The following is a 19,352-nucleotide window of genomic DNA, read 5'->3' on the forward strand; positions in this document are numbered from 1 at the left end:
ACATAGTCACTCCAGCGTGTCCTGGGTCTTCCCCGGGGCCTCCTCCCGGTGGGGCATGCCTGGAACACCTCCCTAGGGAGGCGTCCAGGGGGCATCCGGTACAGATGCCCGAGCCACCTCAGCTGACTACTCTCGATGTGGAGGAGCAGCGACTCTACTCTGAGCTCCTCCCGGGTGACAGAGCTCCTCACCCTATCTCTAAGGGAGTGCCTCGCCACCCTGCGGAGGAAACTCATTTCAGCCGCTTGTATCCGGGACCTCGTTCTTTCGGTCATGACCCAAAGTTCATGACCATAGGTGAGGGTAGGAACGTAGATTGACCGGTAAATCGAGAGCTTCGCCTTTCGGCTCAGCTCCTTCTTCACCACGACGGACCGATACAGCGACCGCATTACTGCTGCCGCTGCACCGATCCGCCTGTCAATCTCACGCTCCATTCTTCCCTCACTCTTGAACAAGATCCCAAGATACTTAAACTCCTCCACTTGAGGCAGGATCTCTCCCCCAACCCGGAGGGAGCAAGCCACCTTTTTCCGGTCGAGAACCATGGCCTCGGACTTGGAGGTGCTGACTCTCATCCCAGCTGCTTCACACTCGGCTGCGAACCGTCCCAGTGCACGCTGAAGGTCCTGGCTCGATGGAGCCAACAAGACAACATCATCCGCAAAAAGCAGAGACGAAATCTGCCGGCTCCCGAACCGAACCCCCTCCGGTCCCTGGCTGCGCCTAGAAATTCTGTCCATAAAAATAATGAACAGAACTGGTGACAAAGGGCAGCCCTGGCGGAGTCCAACATGCACCGGGAACAGGTCCGACTTACTGCCGGCAATGCGGACCAAGCTCCTGCTCCGGTTGTACAGGGACTGCACAGCCCTCAGCAGAGGGCCTGCAACCCCATACTCCCGGAGCACCTCCCACAGAATGACGCGAGGGACACGGTCGAATGCCTTCTCCAAGTCCACAAAACACATGTGGACTGGTTGGGCAAACTCCCATGAACCCTCAAGCACCCTGTGGAGGGTATAGAGCTGGTCCAGTGTTCCACGGCCGGGACGAAAACCGCATTGTTCCTCCTGAATCCGAGGTTCGACTATTGGCCGGATTCTCCTCTCCAGTACCCTGGAATAGACTTTCCCAGGGAGGCTGAGGAGTGTGATCCCCCGATAGTTGGAACACACCCTCCGGTCCCCCTTTTTAAACAGAGGGACCACCACCCCGGTCTGCCAGTCCAAAGGCACCGTCCCCGACTGCCATGCGATGTTGCAGTGTCTGGTTGACACTAGTGACTGTCTCAAGTTAAAAAAAAATCCCTTTACATCATAGCATAAGTTAGAAAGTAACTTTAAAAGCAAGTGTTCCTTATAGTTAACCTGAGCATCAAAGACTAATTTCTAAGAACAATGTTATTACAAAGTTCTGTCTTGAAGTCAGTCCATTAAAAAAAGATAAGCTATCACAAATGGTTTTAACCAAATCTCAACACATTATATTACCACAAGTGTCTTTCTAAGAATTTAAGCATTTAATTAGCATAAGGCATATCAATCAATATGTCAGATCTTGGGTACCTGAATATTTACAGCCAAGTTCTTAGACTTACTCCTTTCCTCTCAAAGAGTGACCCTGATCTAATAGACTTTTTTAAAACTCTTCCCCATTGGTTTCTGTGATGGCAAATCCTGGTGTAACATAAAAATGGAGGAATTACATTTAGTTTGCAATTTGGGATTACATTAATGTCTGAATTTGTATCACTATTGTCATGGTGAGGGTTTAGGGCCCAAGTGCAGAACCACCACAACACTGGTAAAGCTTTTATCCACTTTAATATCTTGAATAGGCAGGACCAGATTAACAGCAACAAGCATAGTCTCAAACACTCAGGCAAACAATGTCCAGTGAACAAAAGGCTAAGGCAGTTACCAGGGAACAGGAGAACAGGCACAGTCAGATTTAGCTGGAGAGTCTTGCATGAGGAGAACAACAATTTGGCAACCAGTGAGTGTGGCAGAGCAGCTTATATGCTGCACTGATTGCAATGAGTCTCAGGTGTGTGATCAGGTGAGCGGGCAGGTGGGTGTGGCTGAGAGTGCTGAGGGCACTGGTGAGCAGATGAGGAAACATGGCAGCTGGTAAGAACTGTGACAACTATAGATGAAGCAATTAAGTTATATCAAAACTACTGCCAATATGTACAATTGTACAGATACTGACATAAATGAAATAGTAAATCAGGTATTGACGTTGAAATGGAGAGCATGACTACTTTTGATTTATTGTTTCTTAATTCACTGTTAGTTGCTCTTAATCAGCCAAGCTGGACAGAAGTCCAAAGAGAGTAGAAAGCTTCTCTTCTGATCCCTTCTGCCTTTACATTCCTTGTCAACTTTTTATTAGTTTTTGTGAAGGCCCAAAATTGCCTAAAGATTTCTTATAAAATGCCAGTTGGGAAAGATATGGCTTAGACATTTCACAATATGTATATCTTCACAGTGTGTATCTGGCTACTGTTACAACAAAAGGTTTATCTTGGGTTCATCTGATAACCAGAAAACTTAACGTATGTCAGCACTAGCAAAATCTGTGGAGAGACAATTTTGAGGTGACATGCTATGATTTTCAACTTTTCTGTTGCTCTTCTGTTGCTTTTAGCTTCATATTAGTTTCGTATGGTTTGCACTTGGTTTTCCTTTAAAGGAGTTTTTTCTTCATAAGCCATTTTACCACACCCGTACTTGGTTTTGTTTCCAAAGAGTAATTATTTTTTCTTCGATCGGATGTCTCATCAAAAGGAAACACTGGTGGTCAAGCAGTGAGGTAAGGCCAACAAGAAAGTGTCTCCCACTTATATCTCTTTAAAAGTAATTAAAAAATGGAAAAATCATAAAACTGTAACTTTTACACCTAAACATCTCTGAACCAATACCTATTTTTACCCTCCAACCGAAATTTTTATTGAGGTCTAACTTAACTTGTGTTGCCTTTCAGGCATAAATCTGGATAGAATTTTATTTTGAAGGAGCTCTTATTTTGAAGGGCAGTTTCTCGCTAATGTTCCTGGTTCAGACATTGTTTTGGATCAGTAGTTTGAGGAGGCTAGCTGATTCAATACAGCTGCACTTCTGTGTTCAACTGCATGAGATCATCACTGTAAATGCTACAGAGGCAATGTCATAAGTGAATAATTTCATAATTACACTCATAAGTTAATATTAAAAAAATGTATTTACATGAAAAATGTATTTGATTTATTTGTAATTTAAAACGTTTTATTTACATTTATTTAACTGACGAAAGCATGTTATAGAGCTAAATGGTAATTTTCATATTTGTCTTTGTGCAGTTTTCACTCTGACCTTATACAATGAGGGAAAGAGCCACAGTAAAGAGCAACTAAAGCCTACTATGACTCACGTCTTCATTTATAAGGAAGCGTTTAGCTAGTTGTATAGTTGCAGTTGCTACACTGCAGTGAGGACATCATAGTGAAAAGACGTTAAAAGGCTGGCGTTTTACATCATGATGAGGTGGAAGCTAAACAAAGCGACAAGATTTCAGTGGCTAGTAGAAGAAGTTCATGGTCATCTACAGCATCAACTAGCTCATTAATACGTGCTCGAGCTAAAGCAGAGGCAGCTAGAACACATCTTACATTTGCTGAACAAGAAGCTAAAGCTAAAATAGAGAGGGCTGCTAAGGAGGCAGAGTACCAGAAAGAAAAGGCTGACAGAGAAGCCACATATCAGCTAGAAAAGGCAAAGAAGGATGCTGCGCTGGAAGCGCAGAGAGACAGCAATAGCTGAAGCTGAAACAGCTGTGTGGGAAGCAGCAGATGGTATGGAAAATTTTATGCTGTTAGATGAAGCAGGCCCATCAGAAGATGATAAAATGGGACAGGCGGAAGAATACATTAGGTCTCACTTTGAACCGCACTTAGATAAAAGCCATCCTTCTACTGACTCCCCAGCTCAAGCAGCCATTAAAGCTACCCAGTCAACATGTGATCCTCCTGATGTGTATGTCCCACCAGTGGTTAAGATAGAAAACCAGGCTCAGCATGGAGACTCAGACCAAGAGAGGCTCGAAAGTGAGCCACACCAACTTGAACAGGTCAGCACAGCCCTTCTATCTCCAGAGGGCACCAACAGCTTCCTACATTGGACCCACGACCGAACACCTGGCGCAGTATTTGGCTTGGCAGGACCTGGTGAGTTCAAGTTTATATTAGCTTGACAATCAGCCTGAACGTTATCGTGCTTGGCAGTCATCATACATCAGCGCCACTCAAGGGCTAGGCCTCACAGCTACTGAGGAATTGGATTGAATGACAAAATGGCTTGGTAAAGAATCCAGCAACCACGTCCGCAGTGAGTGCACATAACAAACCCAGCCATAGCACTCGCAAAGGCCTGGGAACGCCTCCAGGAATGTTATGCAGCACCTGAAATAATCGAAAAAGCTCTTTTCGATCGTCTCTTTAATTTCTAAGAGTCTCAGCAAAAGAACAGATAATGCTACAGGAACTAGCAGACATTAATGGAAGTGCAGTGCGCCAAGGAGGATGGCTACCTCCCAGCTCTCTCCTATGTGGATACCGCACACAGCATTGAACCCATAGTTGCAAAGCTGCCTTATGAGCTTCATGAAAAATGGATTTCGGCTGCTTCAAAACACAAGGAAGAAAATAGAGGAAGATTTCCACCATTTGAGTTCTTCAGCAAGTATGTGTGCGAACGAAGCTCGTCAAAGGAACAACCCTAGCTTTGCTATCCCAAGTACTAGTGGCTTGCCAAAGTCTGAAAAAACCTTCTTTAAAGGCACAAAGTGCCCAATTTTGTTCCACAAAACAGACGTTGCCCCAACAAGCCCAAGTATAAACATTGGTGCCAGTGACCTGAACGAAAGCTGTCCAATACACGGCAAGCCACATCCTCTCAAATGGTGCAAAGCCTTCAGAGCCAAGAACCTGGACGAAAGAAAGGCCTTTTTCAAAGAAAAAGGAATCTGCTTTAAGTGTTGTGGCTCACCTACTCACCTTGCTAAAGACTGTACAAATGCAGTTTTGTACAAATGCAGTGTTTGGAGTGTGATAGTACCTATCATGACTATGCCATGCACCCTGGACCTGCACCTCAATTTAGGCCCCCTCAACTCCACTACACAACGGCGGGGAGGAGGAAGAGAGCAGCACCAGTAAAGCTGTTGTTAACTGAAACTGCACCAAGGTCTGTGGCACAGGAAACGCTGGCTCGTCATGTTCCAAGATTTGTCTTGCAAAGCTATATCCTAAAGGTCAACCAGACAAAGCTATCAAGACCTACATCATCCTAGACCAGGCATGTCAAACTCATTCCACAAAGGATCATGTGGCTGCAGGTTTTTCCTCCAACCAATCAAGAGCACGCAGTCTGACCAATCAGCTGTCTGAAGACAGATCAGCTAATGAAATGAGTCAAGTCTGGTGTGCTGCTGCTTGGTTGGAAAGAAAACCTTCAGCCACTCGGTCCTTTGTGGAATGAGTTTGACATGCCTGTCCTAGACAACCAAAGCAACCAGTCGCTAGCAAGGTCCAGCCTTTTCGAGCTGTTTAACATTGAGTGCAAACCATACTCTTATTATCTGAAGACATGCTTTGGCGTAGTGGAAACATCTGGAGGCAGGGCTGAAGATGTCATGGTCGAGTCACTTGATGGAAAGGTCATGATCCCTCTCCCACCACTCATTGAGTGTAATGACATACAACCGCTCTGAAATTCCAACCCCAAATGCAGCTCGTCATCATTCACATCTTGTCAAGGTAGCAGAGCACATCCCAAAGGTTGGCCCTACTGCTGAGATCTTCCTGTTGCTTGGTAGAGACATAAGAAGAGTGCACAAAGTTCGGGAACAAGTCAACGGCCCCCACAATGCTCCCTTTGCCCAAAGCTTAGACCTAGGATGGGTGCTGGTTTGAGAAGTCTGCTTGGGGAATGCACATAAGCCAACAGTCAACACCTTCAAGACGACCGTGCTTGACAACGGCCTACTCGAACCCTGTACAAACTTCTTGCACATCAAAGAAAAGGTTCACCAAGATGAAGAGACAAGAGACAGGATTTCAGAGACTATCAAGTCTGTGGAAGAAACATTGGGGCAAACTGTTTTCAGTCACACCGAACATGACAACAAGCTGGCATCTTCTATCGAAGATGGCATCTTTCTGAAACTAATGGACAAAGAAGTCCACAGAAATGAATCAAATAGCTGGGTGGCTCCACTCCCATTTAGGCAACCTAGACGTTTGTCTAACAACCGAGAACAAGCAGTCAGACGCTTTGCATCACTCCAACATAGCTTGAATAAGAAGCCCGAGATGCAACAGCAATACTTGGCTTTCATCTGAAAAATATTGGAGAACGACAATGCAGAGGTCGCTCCAAGACTAGAAGAGAATGAAGAATGCTGGTAGCTGCCAACCTTTGGGGTGTACTATCCCCAAAAACCAGGCCAAATCAGGGTGGTGTTTGACTCAAGTGCGAAACACTTAGGTGTTTCACTCAATGATGTACTGCTTACAGGCCCTGACCTCAACAACTCTCTCCTCGGAGTCCTGGTGCGGTTCTGTAAGGAAAAGGTGTTTCTCTGCTTTTTGGTGTGAGAGGACCACAGAAATTATCTGAGATTCCTGTGGTACAAGGACAATGATATGACAAAAGAAATCATAGACTATAGGATGAAAGTTCATGTTTTCGGCAACAGCCCGTCCCCAGCTGTAGCTATCTACGGACTCAGAAGAGCAATCAGAGAGGGTGCACGAAAACATGGGACTGACACAGTCAACTTCGTGGAGCGCCACTTCTATGTGGATGACGGCCTTCGTTCTGTGTCGACCAATGCTGAAGCCACCGACCTGTTGAGCAGAACACAGATATCATTGGCTGAATCAAACCTCAGGCTTCACAAGTTTGCCACCAATACCCAGACAGTCCTGGAAGCCTTTCCATCTGAAGACTGTGCTGCAGTTGCAAAGGATGTAGACTTATGTGGAGAGGCTGCACCCACTCAATGCAGTCTGGGTCTGCTGTGGGAGGTGGCAAGTGACACATTCACTTTCTTGGTGGCAAACGCCATCAAGCCATTCACCCGCCATGGTGTCCTCTCCACGGTGAACAGTGTTTTTGACCCCTTGGGTTTTCTGGCCCCAATCACAAAGCAGTCCATACAGAGCCCTTGTGTTTTCTGATGCATCTATTAAAGCCATTAGTGCTGTCGCGTATTTGAAGGCCGTACAAGAAGATGGACAAACTCATATTGGGTTTGTCATGGCCAAGTCAAAACTTGCACCTCAGTCTGAACCAACCATTCCAAGGCTCGAACTCTGTGCGGCAGTCTTGGTGGTGGAAATGGCAGACTTAATCCATGATGAATTGGACTTGAAGCTGGATTCCACAAAGTTCTATACTGATAGCAAAGTGGTCCTTGGCTATATCTTCAACAAATCTAAACAATTCTATGTCTACGTCCATAATAGAGTTCAGCACATTTGCCAAACGACAAAACCTGAGCAATGGCACTATGTGCGCACAGAGGATAATCCTGCAGACCATGCATCAAGGTCTATCCCTGCCTCACTCCTGCCACAGACTACTTGGTTAAAAGGCCCTAACTTCCTGCTCGTCTCTCCCAACAAGCCAGATCCAGTCCAGTCCTTTGACCTGGTCAAACCTGAATTGGGTGTGGATATCCGCCCAAAAGTGAGGAGCTATGCCACAAAGCTGCAAGAGAAAAGCCTCAGCACAGAACGCTTTCTGTGGTTCTCCAGCTTCAATTCTCTTGTCCGAGCTGTAGCACTCCTAATTCACATTGTAAGGTGCTTTCAGCTCTCCAAAAACATGGACAAGTGTAAAGGATGGCACAGGTGTGATCTGTCTCTAACCCCAGATGAATTATCCCTAGCGAAGGAGGTCATCATTGCAGCTGTTCAGAGGAGAGCATTCTCAAAGTAATTTGAAGCTTTGATCACGAATAAGCTAGTCCCTCTAAACAGCAGAATTCGTTGCCTTAGCCCATCCTTGCAGAACAATTTCATCTGTGTTGGAGGCCGACTAAAGAATGCTGACCTGGACACTGGAGAGAAGAACTCCATAATCCTCCCAAAGGATAATCACATCTGCTTGTTGCTTGTCAGACACCATCACGCTCAGGTCAAACATCAAGGCTGTCACCTGACGGAAGGAGCTGTCAGAGCAGCAGGTCTATGGCTCTTTGGAGGGAAAAGGCTCATCAATTCAGTCTTACACAAATGTATAACCTGTCACACAATCAGAGGCAAAATGCAAGAGCAACGCATGGGAAATTTGCCTCCAGAACACCTTCAAACCTGCCCTCCATTCACACATGTGGGTTTGGATGTCTTTGGACCCTGGTGTATTACCACCAGATGAACAAGACGAAGAAAAGCTGAGAGCAAGCAGTGGGTTATGGTTTTCTGCTGTATGATCTCCAGAGCTATGCACATCGAGGTCATTGAGTCAATGGACACTTCAAGCTGTATTAAGTTTTGAGGCGTTTCTTTGCCATAAGAGGACCTGCCAAACAACGACTATCTGACTGTGGCACAAACTTCATAGGAGCATGTAAAGAACTTGGAATGAGCGAAAACCATCCAGACACCATGGTGCAGAGGTACCAAAACCAACAGGGGTTCACATGGGAATTCAACCACCCACACACCTCACACATGGGAGGTTCTTGGGAACGTCTTATTGGGGTTGCCCGAAGAATCCTGGACTCAATGTTTCTTGAACAGTACACTCGCCTAACCCATGAGGTTTTATGTACGCTAATGGCAGAAGTGACAGCTATTATAAATGCAAGGCCACTAATCCCAGTTTCTAATGATCCTGAGGATCCATTCATTCTGTTGCCATCAATGCTCCTAACCCAGAAGACTGGAGTCCCACCACCACCAGGGGACTTTACAGATAAAGATCTCCTCACCAAGCAGTGGAGGCAAGTACAGGCTCTTGCCAACAGATTCTGGAGTCACTGGAGTCGAGAGTACTTGCCAACCTTGCAGTGCCGCAAGAAATGGACCAAATCTTACCAAAACCTGCAAGTAGGGGATGTTGTCCTTCTCAAAGACAGTCAGGCTACCCGCAACAACTGGCCTATGGCTATGATCACAAGGGCCTTCCCTGGAGAAAACAGAAGGGTGAGGAAGGTGGAATTGAGGACCACAAATCAGGGACATTCAGAAACTTTCTTCAGGCCAGTCTCAGAAGTCGTCTTACTTCTTACTAAAAACTGATGCTCAGAGACTCACATAGTTCATGGGCGTCAATTAATGACCTCACAGAGGTCAGGCGGGAAGTGTGTTGGTTTCCAGGCATAAATCTGGATAGACTTTTATTTTGAAGGAGCTCTTATTTTGAAGGGCAGTTTCTCACTAATGTTCCTGGTTCAGACATTGTTTTGGGTCAGTAGTTTGAGGAGGCTAGCTGAATTTATACAGCTCCATTTCTGTGTTCAACTGCATGAGTTCATCACTGTAAACACCAGAGGCAACGTCGTAAGTGGATAATTTCACAATAATTACACTCATAAGTTAATGTTAAAAAATATTAACATGAAAAATATATTTTATTTTTTGTAATTAAAAACATTTTATTTACATTTATTTAACTGAGGAAAGCACATGTTATAGAGCTAAATGGTAATTTTCATATTTGTCTTTGTACAAGGTCAGAGTGAAAACTGTAACAATGAGGGAAAGAGCTACAATAAGTGATTCCTTCAAAGACTAGTTTTAAGGATTTAGTGGCATCTAGCGGTGAGGTTGCTGATTGAAACTAACTGAATCCACCTCAATTCACCTCTCCCTGCAAGAAGGCATGGAAAACCAAGAAAACAGCTGAAATCCGTCAGTATTTAGAATGCAGTCGTGCCCCTATCAGTGCAAATTAATATCAGCTGGTTTAGTCCTCATTGATGGCCTATAAAAAGGTTTCTCATTACCAAGGTGTCACAAAAGAAACATCTCATGATAGGTAAAAGCAAAGCCCTTGCAAGACCTTTGCAGCCTCATTGTGGCAAAACATAGTGATGGCATTGGTTACAGACAAATTTGTAAACTTCTGAATGTTCCAGTGAGCACGATTAGGACCATTATCTGGAAGTGGAAAGAACATAATTTCACCTTAAACTGGCCACAACCAGGTGCTCCTTGCAAGATTTCTGACAGAGGAGTCAAAAGAATTATTTGAGGAGTTGTTCAAGAGCCAAGGACCACTCGTGGAGAGCTTCAGAAAGACCTGGAATCAGTAGGCAAACTTGTTTCAAAGATCACAATAAGTAATGCACTCAACCGCCATGGCCTCTATGCACGCTCACCATGCAAGACTCCACTGCTGAAGAAAAAAACATGTTGAAGCTTGTTTGAAGTTTGCTGCACAACATTTGGACAAGATGATGAAATACTGGGAGAACATAGTCTTGTCAGATGAGACCAAAATTGAACTTTTTGGATGTCTCACACCATTTGGAGGAGAAATGGCACTGCACATCACGCCCAAAACACCATACCAACAGTAAAGTTTGGAAGTGGGACCATCATGGTGTGGGGTTGTTTTTCAGCACATGATACTGGCAGACTTCATATAATTGAAGAAAGAATGACTGGAGAAATGTACAGAGATATTCTTGATAATAATGGTAAATGGACTGTATTTGTATAGCACTTTTCTACTCTGAAGACCACTCAAAGCACTTTTACAACTTAAGTCTGCATTGAGCCACCAACCTTCTGATAGGTGGATGACTGCCCTACCTCCTGAGCCACAGCTGCCCCACCATAATCTGCTGCCACCCACCAGGATGCTGAAGCTGAAGCGAGAGTGGACATTCAGACATTTCAGCAAGACAATGATTCCAAACACACATCTCAATTGGTTTCAGAGAAAGAAAATAAAGCTGCTAGAGTGGCACAGTCAATCACCCGACTTAAATCCGATTGAAAATCTATGGAAAGAACTGAAAATCTGAGTTCATAGAAGATAAACCAAAAAGAGGAAAACCAAGGATCGTTTACATTTGCTATTTTTGCAACAACATGCTATAGTCAGACAGTAGAAATTTAGTCATACTCCACACTCCATATGCCAGTTGGTTTGCCATAGTAACTACCAGCAAGACACGTTGGATTCAGAGCATGTCCATCTACTTAACAATTGACAAACCAATTCCTGTACATACTTGTGGTAGAACCATCGTAACTAATCAGGTAACACATGGGTAGATATAGTGAAAACACTGTGGAAAGCAAAGCTATCCTTTGCCATTTTGGCTATTCTCCTTTTTACTTTGTTATGAGAGAGTGCAACATGCCTAGACATGTGTCCTTTGCTGATGGAAGAATATTAACTTCTCCCCAATATCCACAGATTTCCCTGCTTTGCTAATACAGTTGGACACCAGGTATGAGTCCTTCAAGGCAGCAACTTTAACAAAGGTTGTGGATTTAAATACTTTTTTCTGACTGTCTTGTTCAGCTTGTTTCCTTTCAAGTAATCCACTGGCTTCCCCCTAAGAGCAGAATGTGTTGTTTCCAAGTGTCAGAATAACTTTGGCGACTTCATAGACTGGTTTGATAGCTCCCCACGTAATGTACACAAGGGCTTTTGAGGCTTATCATCCCCAGGAGTGATGAATTCCTATCTTAGGTAGCTGTTGTATTTTTGGTTTAAGGCTGTTATTTTTCTTTTTGATATTTTCACTGTCTTCATCATCAGTGGGCCTCTTTTCAGCTGCCTCAGTAACAACAAAAAATTTTTTGTTAGGGTAGCCTGTTTCTTCATTTTTAATAATGCTAACTTTCATCAAAAATAAACTATCCACCTTGCTTGCAGAGACTGCATGCAGATGCTGCATAAACACATTATTGACTACATATCCATCCATCCATCCATCCATTCCCACCCGCTTATCCGGGGCCGGGTCGCGGGGGCAGCAGTCTGAGCAGGGACGCCCATAATATTGGGCTACATATTTATGATTTTAATTAGATAAAATGTACTAGTATTCTGATAATTTAGGGCAAATGTTTTTAAGGATTTAATCTTACCTAAAGGTACAGTTACTAAAAGAAGTACAGTTGCTCAGCCCCCTGAGTGATGCAAGTACAGAAGCATTCAACACCACTACAAACAGCCATGTTATTCTTATAGATCCTCAGTGGCTTTGAATACAACTGACAACATTCATTGATGGGAAGATAGTGAGAGATTATGTTCTTGTCGGCAGTGGTTGGTCTGTCCACACTGCCTCCTTCTGTGTACACCCTTCCCAGACAAATATCATGTGATGTGAGTTATTCCATGTTTATGTCATATGAGATGGAAGATAGAGATCGAAAAGATTCTCACATTTACAACTCAGGAGAGTTGTATGATTGTAGATGTAGCCATGTGAAGGTTATAAATGTAGTGCACTGGGAATATGACACTATATACATTAAAGACTCCCTCTAGTCAAAATGTGTTTTACTTATTGGTGCTTCACTGTTTGAGCCTAACTGCAGAGTGATGTATGTGCCTAGTTTGACACTTAGAGGGCTGTTTCACTTTCATCTGCTGAAGGACAAAAGGTTCTGTGTGCCCACCTTAAATCTGAGTTTAAGATGTGAACATACCAGCAGGAGTTTATGACATCACAAGTTTGGAGAGAGTCGTGATCCGGTATGCAGCTTATACAAGTGCAATATTGAAACTTAAAGCCTCCAGGTAACAGAGAATGGTCTTTTGAAGTGAAGTAGGAAACATCCTGTGTCCGGCAGTTATACTTTGAAAAGAAGAATGTGTATTCATAGATTCTGGATGTCTGTATGAAAAACCACATCAGACACAAATTATTATTCAAATCAGAATATTTTTGTTTATAATAAAACAAATCTGAAGGGGATCTTCAAAATAAGCATCTATGTTTGTCTGCACATATTAAACTCTAGGTCCAAAAGTCTGACCTGTCCAGTATAAGACAGCAAGCTTGTTGTATTTATAAAATTCAAACCTAATAACCATGTGTTCCTCAGCCTTGTGTATGGGAGCTCCAGGTCATCCCACCCAGACTCAGAGCTGCTCCACCGGCAGGCCTATGGCACCCCACACCCCCTCCAGGGTTATGCAACCAACCACCACCCAGGAAGTTCCAGACAGGGCGGGGCATGGGGTCCTGCCGGACGCACTCTTGGTAAGGATTCACTGAATAGCATATCTGTAGAAATACAAATCTATGTATTGATGTTTTTCTGTGTACAGTGCAGTAAGTATTTGTACAGTGATATTTGCTGACTTTCAGCCTGAATATAAAGATATTTAGTGTATATCCTTACCTTATATCCATAGTCAGGGTGTGAGATTTGTATTTACTAGTTTCGTTTTTGAACTCTTCCCACACACAGCACTGTTGGTGACTCTTGGTTACCTGTGGGTGAGAGTGACTGGTTGCTCTTCTATTAGTGTACCCTGCTTCTTGACCAATGTCAATCGCCCGTGACCCTTCAAAAGCTTAACTGGGTATAGGTAACGGCAAACATAGTGTAACTTAGTGTAATATTACAGGTGTGAGGTTCGATCAGACTAAAATGCAGCAGTTTAGGATAGGTTCCTAACCCCACCAAGAATATCATCTGATGTAATGACTATTTTGCAGTTGTCAAATTTTGAGCACATCAGTACAGTACATTAATTTGTAACAGATTTAGTAATATGTGTTTTACACTTCCTCAGCTGTTCAGATGTACTGTTACAACAACAGATCCAGTTTTAAGAACAGATGATAGAAACACCTAAACAGTTGGAAAAAATTATCTAATATGACGCTGTAACAAAGATGCGTGTTTTATACATAACCTATACCACTGTGAATTAAACATATTTTATTTTATTTCATATATAAACATATAATTATATTAACTGAGACCAAACATGGATAGCAACTGAATAAAACTATGGTAGGTAAAGGTAAAGAAATCATAGCAATCCAATCCATAAAAAAAAAGTTATGTGCAGGTTAGTACTTTCACTCTTAGGTTTCCTCAAAAAGGATTGGCCATCTCTGAATGGAAGTAATGAATGACTAAGTGAGCCATAAGACACCAACTCTTTGTTCAATACCGCATAAAATGCCTGTTTGTCTGCCAGCGGCGCTCCTATGGTGGTCGGTCCTGAACTGAAACGGAGGGGCCTCAGGCTGTTGTTTGTGGCCCCGATCTGCGCTGCAGTCGAACAGCGGTTGAGAGCCGATATTGAACAGGGATGCTTCAGGAGCTGGACAGCCTCTGGTGTCCGCAACAGACGAGGAGCAGCTCTTGCGGCTGCTATTTGACCCAGACAGATGGGTTAAGGTTGGCTGCAAGACTTTGGTCCAGAGAGGTTGACAGCTGTATGGCAAAACTTCTCGGTTAAAAATAAAGTTGAAAACACTTCCGATGGACTGTCGAAAGTATCTATAAAATCTTCTTACTTTAGCTTTCAGCTTTAACTCTGAAAAAAAAGTTATGTGGTTTAATGCAGCGAGCAAAAGTAGACAAAAGAGTAAAATAACATGCCAGTAGGCAGGCAAAAAAACAGCTGTCAAGCAAAAATTTAAGTTACAAAAACTAAAATGGCGAAAAACTGGCGTGAGTAAAGAACAAGTAAAGATTGGTCTCAAACAAAGAAGTGAGATGATGGAGAGACAAGGAAGACGTCCAAGAAGACGTGTAACATTGACGAAAGTAAATGAAAGAAGTACAAAGAAGAAGTGAAGTCAAACAAAGAAGAGGTAGAATTGAATGCTTGACGCACGCTGCAGAGCATATAATTTCGGCGCTCCGGGGCGTGTCTTGTGACGAACAGACATTCACGCATGTAGAATGATTTATAGGTGAACGCTGTGATTTCATCTTATAGAGAGAAAACATTAGCTAATGATTGCGTGCGATGGACTCATCTGCTTCTCACTATGGTCAATCACATAGATTTTAAATGATCAATTTCTCAATGACATTTCAACATCGTTCACAACATGCATCAGACACCTTTTGATGAATAATGACAACATTCCTCAATACTCATACTAACATATATGATAATTAATAGCATAACTAACTAATAGAACAAAGACACAAGGAAAGGCAGATTATAGTTGTTGAATTAAGCATTACTAATTATAACTCTCATGTCACGTAACTGAAACCTAACTGTTTCTAGCCCTAAATGGCAGTATGGTTCCGTGGTAGAAACGGGATTAAAAAAAAAATAATAATAATAATTATGAGAGCTAAGATCGTAGTCCTAGTTAGACTTAGACTGCTTCTTTATTGATCCCAATTTGGGAAATTATTTTGTTGCATACAGGCAACATAGAATGTATACACAATTATTTGGAAAAAAGTAACAAGTGACAAAAAATGTAAGCAGGAATAAAAATAAAAGTATAACTAAGTAAAACTAAATATATTATAATATAAAATGTAAACCATAGACTTTATGTGCAATTTTGCAGTAGTGCAGATAATATTTAAAATATTGGGGTTTGTGAGGTTGGTGGATTAACTGTTTAAGTTGCTATTGTACAGTGTGCTGGCTCGTGGCAGGAATGATTCCCTGAAGCGGCCCTTGTGACAACGGAGCTAGAGTAGTCTATTGGAGAAGGAGCTCCGCTGTCTGTCCACGTGGTGGTGAAGAGGATGTCCAGGGTTATCCATGAGGAATAACAGTCTGACCAATGTCCTCCTCTCCACCACCTCCTCAAAAGTGTCTAGTTTGCAACCAATAATGGAGCCGGCCTTCCTGATCAGTTTGTTCAGTCTGTTGGTGTCATTGGCTCCAGTGCTGCTCCCCCAGCACACTGCAGCAAAGAAGAGTGCACTGGCAACAACAGACTGGTAAAAGATCTCCAACATCTTACTGCACACGTTGAATAATCTGAGCCTCCTCAGGAAGTAGGAGTATGCTCATCCCCATCTTGTAAACAGCGTTGATGTTAGTTTTCCAATTCAGTCTGTTGTCGTGCACTCCGAGGTATTTGAAATCCTCAAGCACTGCGACATTCTCCCCCAGAATACACAGTGGTTGTGTGGTTGTCCTGTTCCTTTTGAAATCAACAACCATCTGCTTGGTCTTGGCCACATTAAGCAGCAGATGATTTTTACCTGACCATTCCACAAAATCGTCCACCACTGCTTTGTATTCCTCCTTTCGTCCATCCTTTATACACCCCACCACCACTGAGTCATCTAAAAACTTCTGTAGGTGGCACAATGACGAGTTGTACTGAAAGTCTGAGGTGTACAAGGTGAGGAGAAAAGGAGACAGAACAGTCCCCTGTGGTGCTCCTGTACTACTTTCCATGCTCTCAGACAGAACGTTGCCCAGTCGGACAAACTGCAGTCTGTCTGTCAGGTAGCCAGTAATCCAGGAGATTGTGGGTGCATCGACTCCCATCACTTGCAGCTTCTCACCCAGGAGCAGTGGCTGGATGGCATTAAATGCACTGGAGAAATCAAAGAAAGTAATCCTCACAGTGCTGCCGCTACAATCTAAGTGGGAGTGAGTACGCTGCAGCAGGTTTATGATGGCGTCGTCCACACCCAGATGGGGTTGGTAGGCGAACTGTAGAAGGTCCAGTGATGATTTCACCTGTGGTTGGAGGAGGGCCAGGACCAGCCTCTCCATCACCTTCATCATGAGCGATGTAAGGGCAACGGGTCTGTAGTCATTGGGGCCAGATGAAGATTTCTTCTTTGGAACAGGAACCACACAGGATGTCTTCCACAGCACTGGGACACTCTGCAGGCCCAGGTTGAAGAGGTCTCCCAGGATCACAGACAGCTGGCTGGCACTCAGGACTCTGGAACTGATACCATCAGGGCCAGCAGCCTTGCCCAGGTGCAGCATCTCCAGCTGTCTTCTTACCTGGCCCGCAGTCAGGCTGGAGATGGTGCTAGTGGGGGGGGGGGGGGGGGGGGGTGCTGGGGGGGATGGTGGGGGATGTGGGAGTTGAGTCCAAGGGAGTGATCACCATGGAGGGTTGAGCTTTGGAGGGAGAGAGTTTGGGCTGTTGTGGATAGTGGGGAGGTGTGAAGGAGCGGGTGACTGTAGGACCGTTCCTAGTTGTAAGCTAAACCTGTTGAAAAAGTGGTTTAGCTCATTGGCCTTCTCAAGGCTGCTGGCTGCTGGTCTGTCTCTTGCCTTGAGCCCTGTGATCTCCTTCATTCCTGTCCACACATCTTTCACTCTGTTCTGCTGGAATTTGGCCTCCAGCTTCCTCATATAGGCATCTCTGCTTGCCTCAGCTTCTCCCTCAGCTCATGTTGAACACCCCTCAGTTCTTTTTTGTCCCCTGACCTGAAAACCTGTTTCTTCTTGTTCAGCAGATTTTTCAGTTCACTGGTGATCCAGGGCTTGTTGTTGGGAAAGCAGCGTACAGTCCAGGTTGGCAGTATGGTCTGTTCACAGAATTTGATGTACTCTGTGATACACTCTGTCAGGCTGTTGATGTCCTCCCCATGTGGTCTGTGCAGTCTGTTGTTTCAGAGCAGTCCTGCAGTGACTCATTAGCCTCCTGAGTCCACCTCCTCACTGTTCTCGTGGACATAGGCTGCCTCTGGACAGTAGAGACATACCGAGGTGTTAACAACACCAGGCTGTGATCAGCTCTGCCTGGGGGGGGGGGTCAGTGGCACTGTATGCATCCTTTACATTGGCATACAGTAAGTCCAGTGTTGCATTGTCTCTGGTGGGACAGTTGATAAACTTGTTGGAAGTTGGCAGAGTTTTGTCCAAAGTGTTGTGATTAAAGTCTCCAGTAATGAGTATAAAGGCATTTGGTTGCTGTGTTTGTAGCTCTGCTGTGGTGGAGTGGATGACGTCATGTGCTACAATGGTGGATGTGAACTAGGCAAATAATAAGGCCGCATCCCCACAGCTAGCAGCTCAATGTCCAGGCTACAGAAATGTTCCTTAACGGTAACATGTCTGGGATTATGCAACATTCACAAATAGCGCAATCCCTCCTCCCTCCTTCTTACCGCTCTGAGCCACGTCTCTGTCCGCCCGCACACCTGAAACCGGGTACCTCCACGCACTGGATGCAACCACAACTCTGTGAAAGTCATTAGGCTGCACTGTCGGTATTCTATCTTGTCATTTGACAAGCTAGAAACACAGGAAAAACATTGATACCATACAAATTATGAGTTTAGTGCTGTAGGAACATCTGAAGTTGAATCAAACATATAGATTGCATTATCCTGATGTGATAGAAAATAAAGCACACAGACACAGAAAACGGTTTGCTACAGGAACGTCTGATTTACAACTTGCCAATGTTATCTGATTGTTGGGGTCTCTCTCAGGCCTGCAAACTGTCCATTCAGATGTTTTTAATGCCTGCATCTGGTGTGGAGCTGTAAAAAAAAACAACGAAACAAAACTGCATCTCCATGAGAACAGTTCAACTGATAGGCAATCCTTCGTAGTTGATCGCCTTTTGTTTCCAGTCCTCCTGAAGGAATTGGGGGGAGGAAAGCTTCAGGTCAGACATCACGTCTCCCTGCATTAGTGCCTTTCTGTAAACAGTCAAGATGATAATTAACTCCTTGCAGCTGGAACTGCAAGGGAGAAGGGTCAGTTAGAGGGCAGTTCTGCTACAATACTTTGACATGACTGCCAAGGCAAGAGATCGAACCAGCGACCCTCTGATAGATGGACTACTACTCTTCCTTCTGAGCCACAGTCGCCCAAATTTGCTCCGTACAGTGGAATATAAATGGAGGGTAGGGTGATTAATCACAAATCTCTCAACCACTTTTCAGATTACTTATCTTATATGTTTAAAACTACTGTGCCATATACAGTGTAGCATGATGAAAATAGTTCAGCAAAAATGTGTGTCCAGTTAGGAAAATAATATCATGTCTGGATGGTGCTGAGAGGTAGCAAGGAAATGCATGGCATCACACATTTACAGTCATAGTAGGATGGTGGATGTATGAAATCTCTGTGGTCTGTGTTCAGGCTTATTTTGCAATGCAGTGATGTAAACAATTGCTACCTATGATACTGTATGATTAAGTTAGGCTTGTGGTTTGTTGCCAGGCCTGTCAGGGCTATTTGATGCCAGCCTCCACCATGCCAGCCCCTCCGGTCCTGACCCATCCGTCATGAATCTGATTTCAGCTCTGGAGTCCCGAGGTCCACAGCCCCCACCCTCTGCTTCCTCCCTTCTCTCTCAATTCCGCACTCCTTCCTGGCAGGCTGGTGAGTGTCAGCCTCTAAGGGGAATGCTACACCTGGAAAAAAAAAAAAAGAAAAATAATTGTTAGATCTTGG

The 19,352-nt window shown here is 44.1% G+C and overlaps 1 protein-coding gene across 3 annotated transcripts in view; it reads left to right on the forward strand.

Moving 5' to 3' along the window:
• Positions 1–19,352, forward strand: part of prr12b (proline rich 12b) — a 59,018-nt gene that overhangs the window by 13,019 nt on the left and 26,647 nt on the right. For all 3 annotated transcript variants that reach the window (XR_013078346.1, XM_076753599.1, XM_076753601.1), the window contains exons 2-3: positions 13,067–13,224; positions 19,119–19,280. Coding sequence is in view for 2 of the 3 variants with exons in the window: in XM_076753599.1 (XP_076609714.1) it covers positions 13,067–13,224; positions 19,119–19,280 (320 nt within the window). In the remaining variant the exon portion in view is untranslated. The remainder of the gene's footprint in view (positions 1–13,066; positions 13,225–19,118; positions 19,281–19,352) is intronic.

This window comes from Chaetodon auriga, chromosome 16, assembly GCF_051107435.1.
Source record: "Chaetodon auriga isolate fChaAug3 chromosome 16, fChaAug3.hap1, whole genome shotgun sequence".
In the NCBI taxonomy this organism is placed as follows: Eukaryota; Metazoa; Chordata; class Actinopteri; order Chaetodontiformes; family Chaetodontidae; genus Chaetodon; species Chaetodon auriga.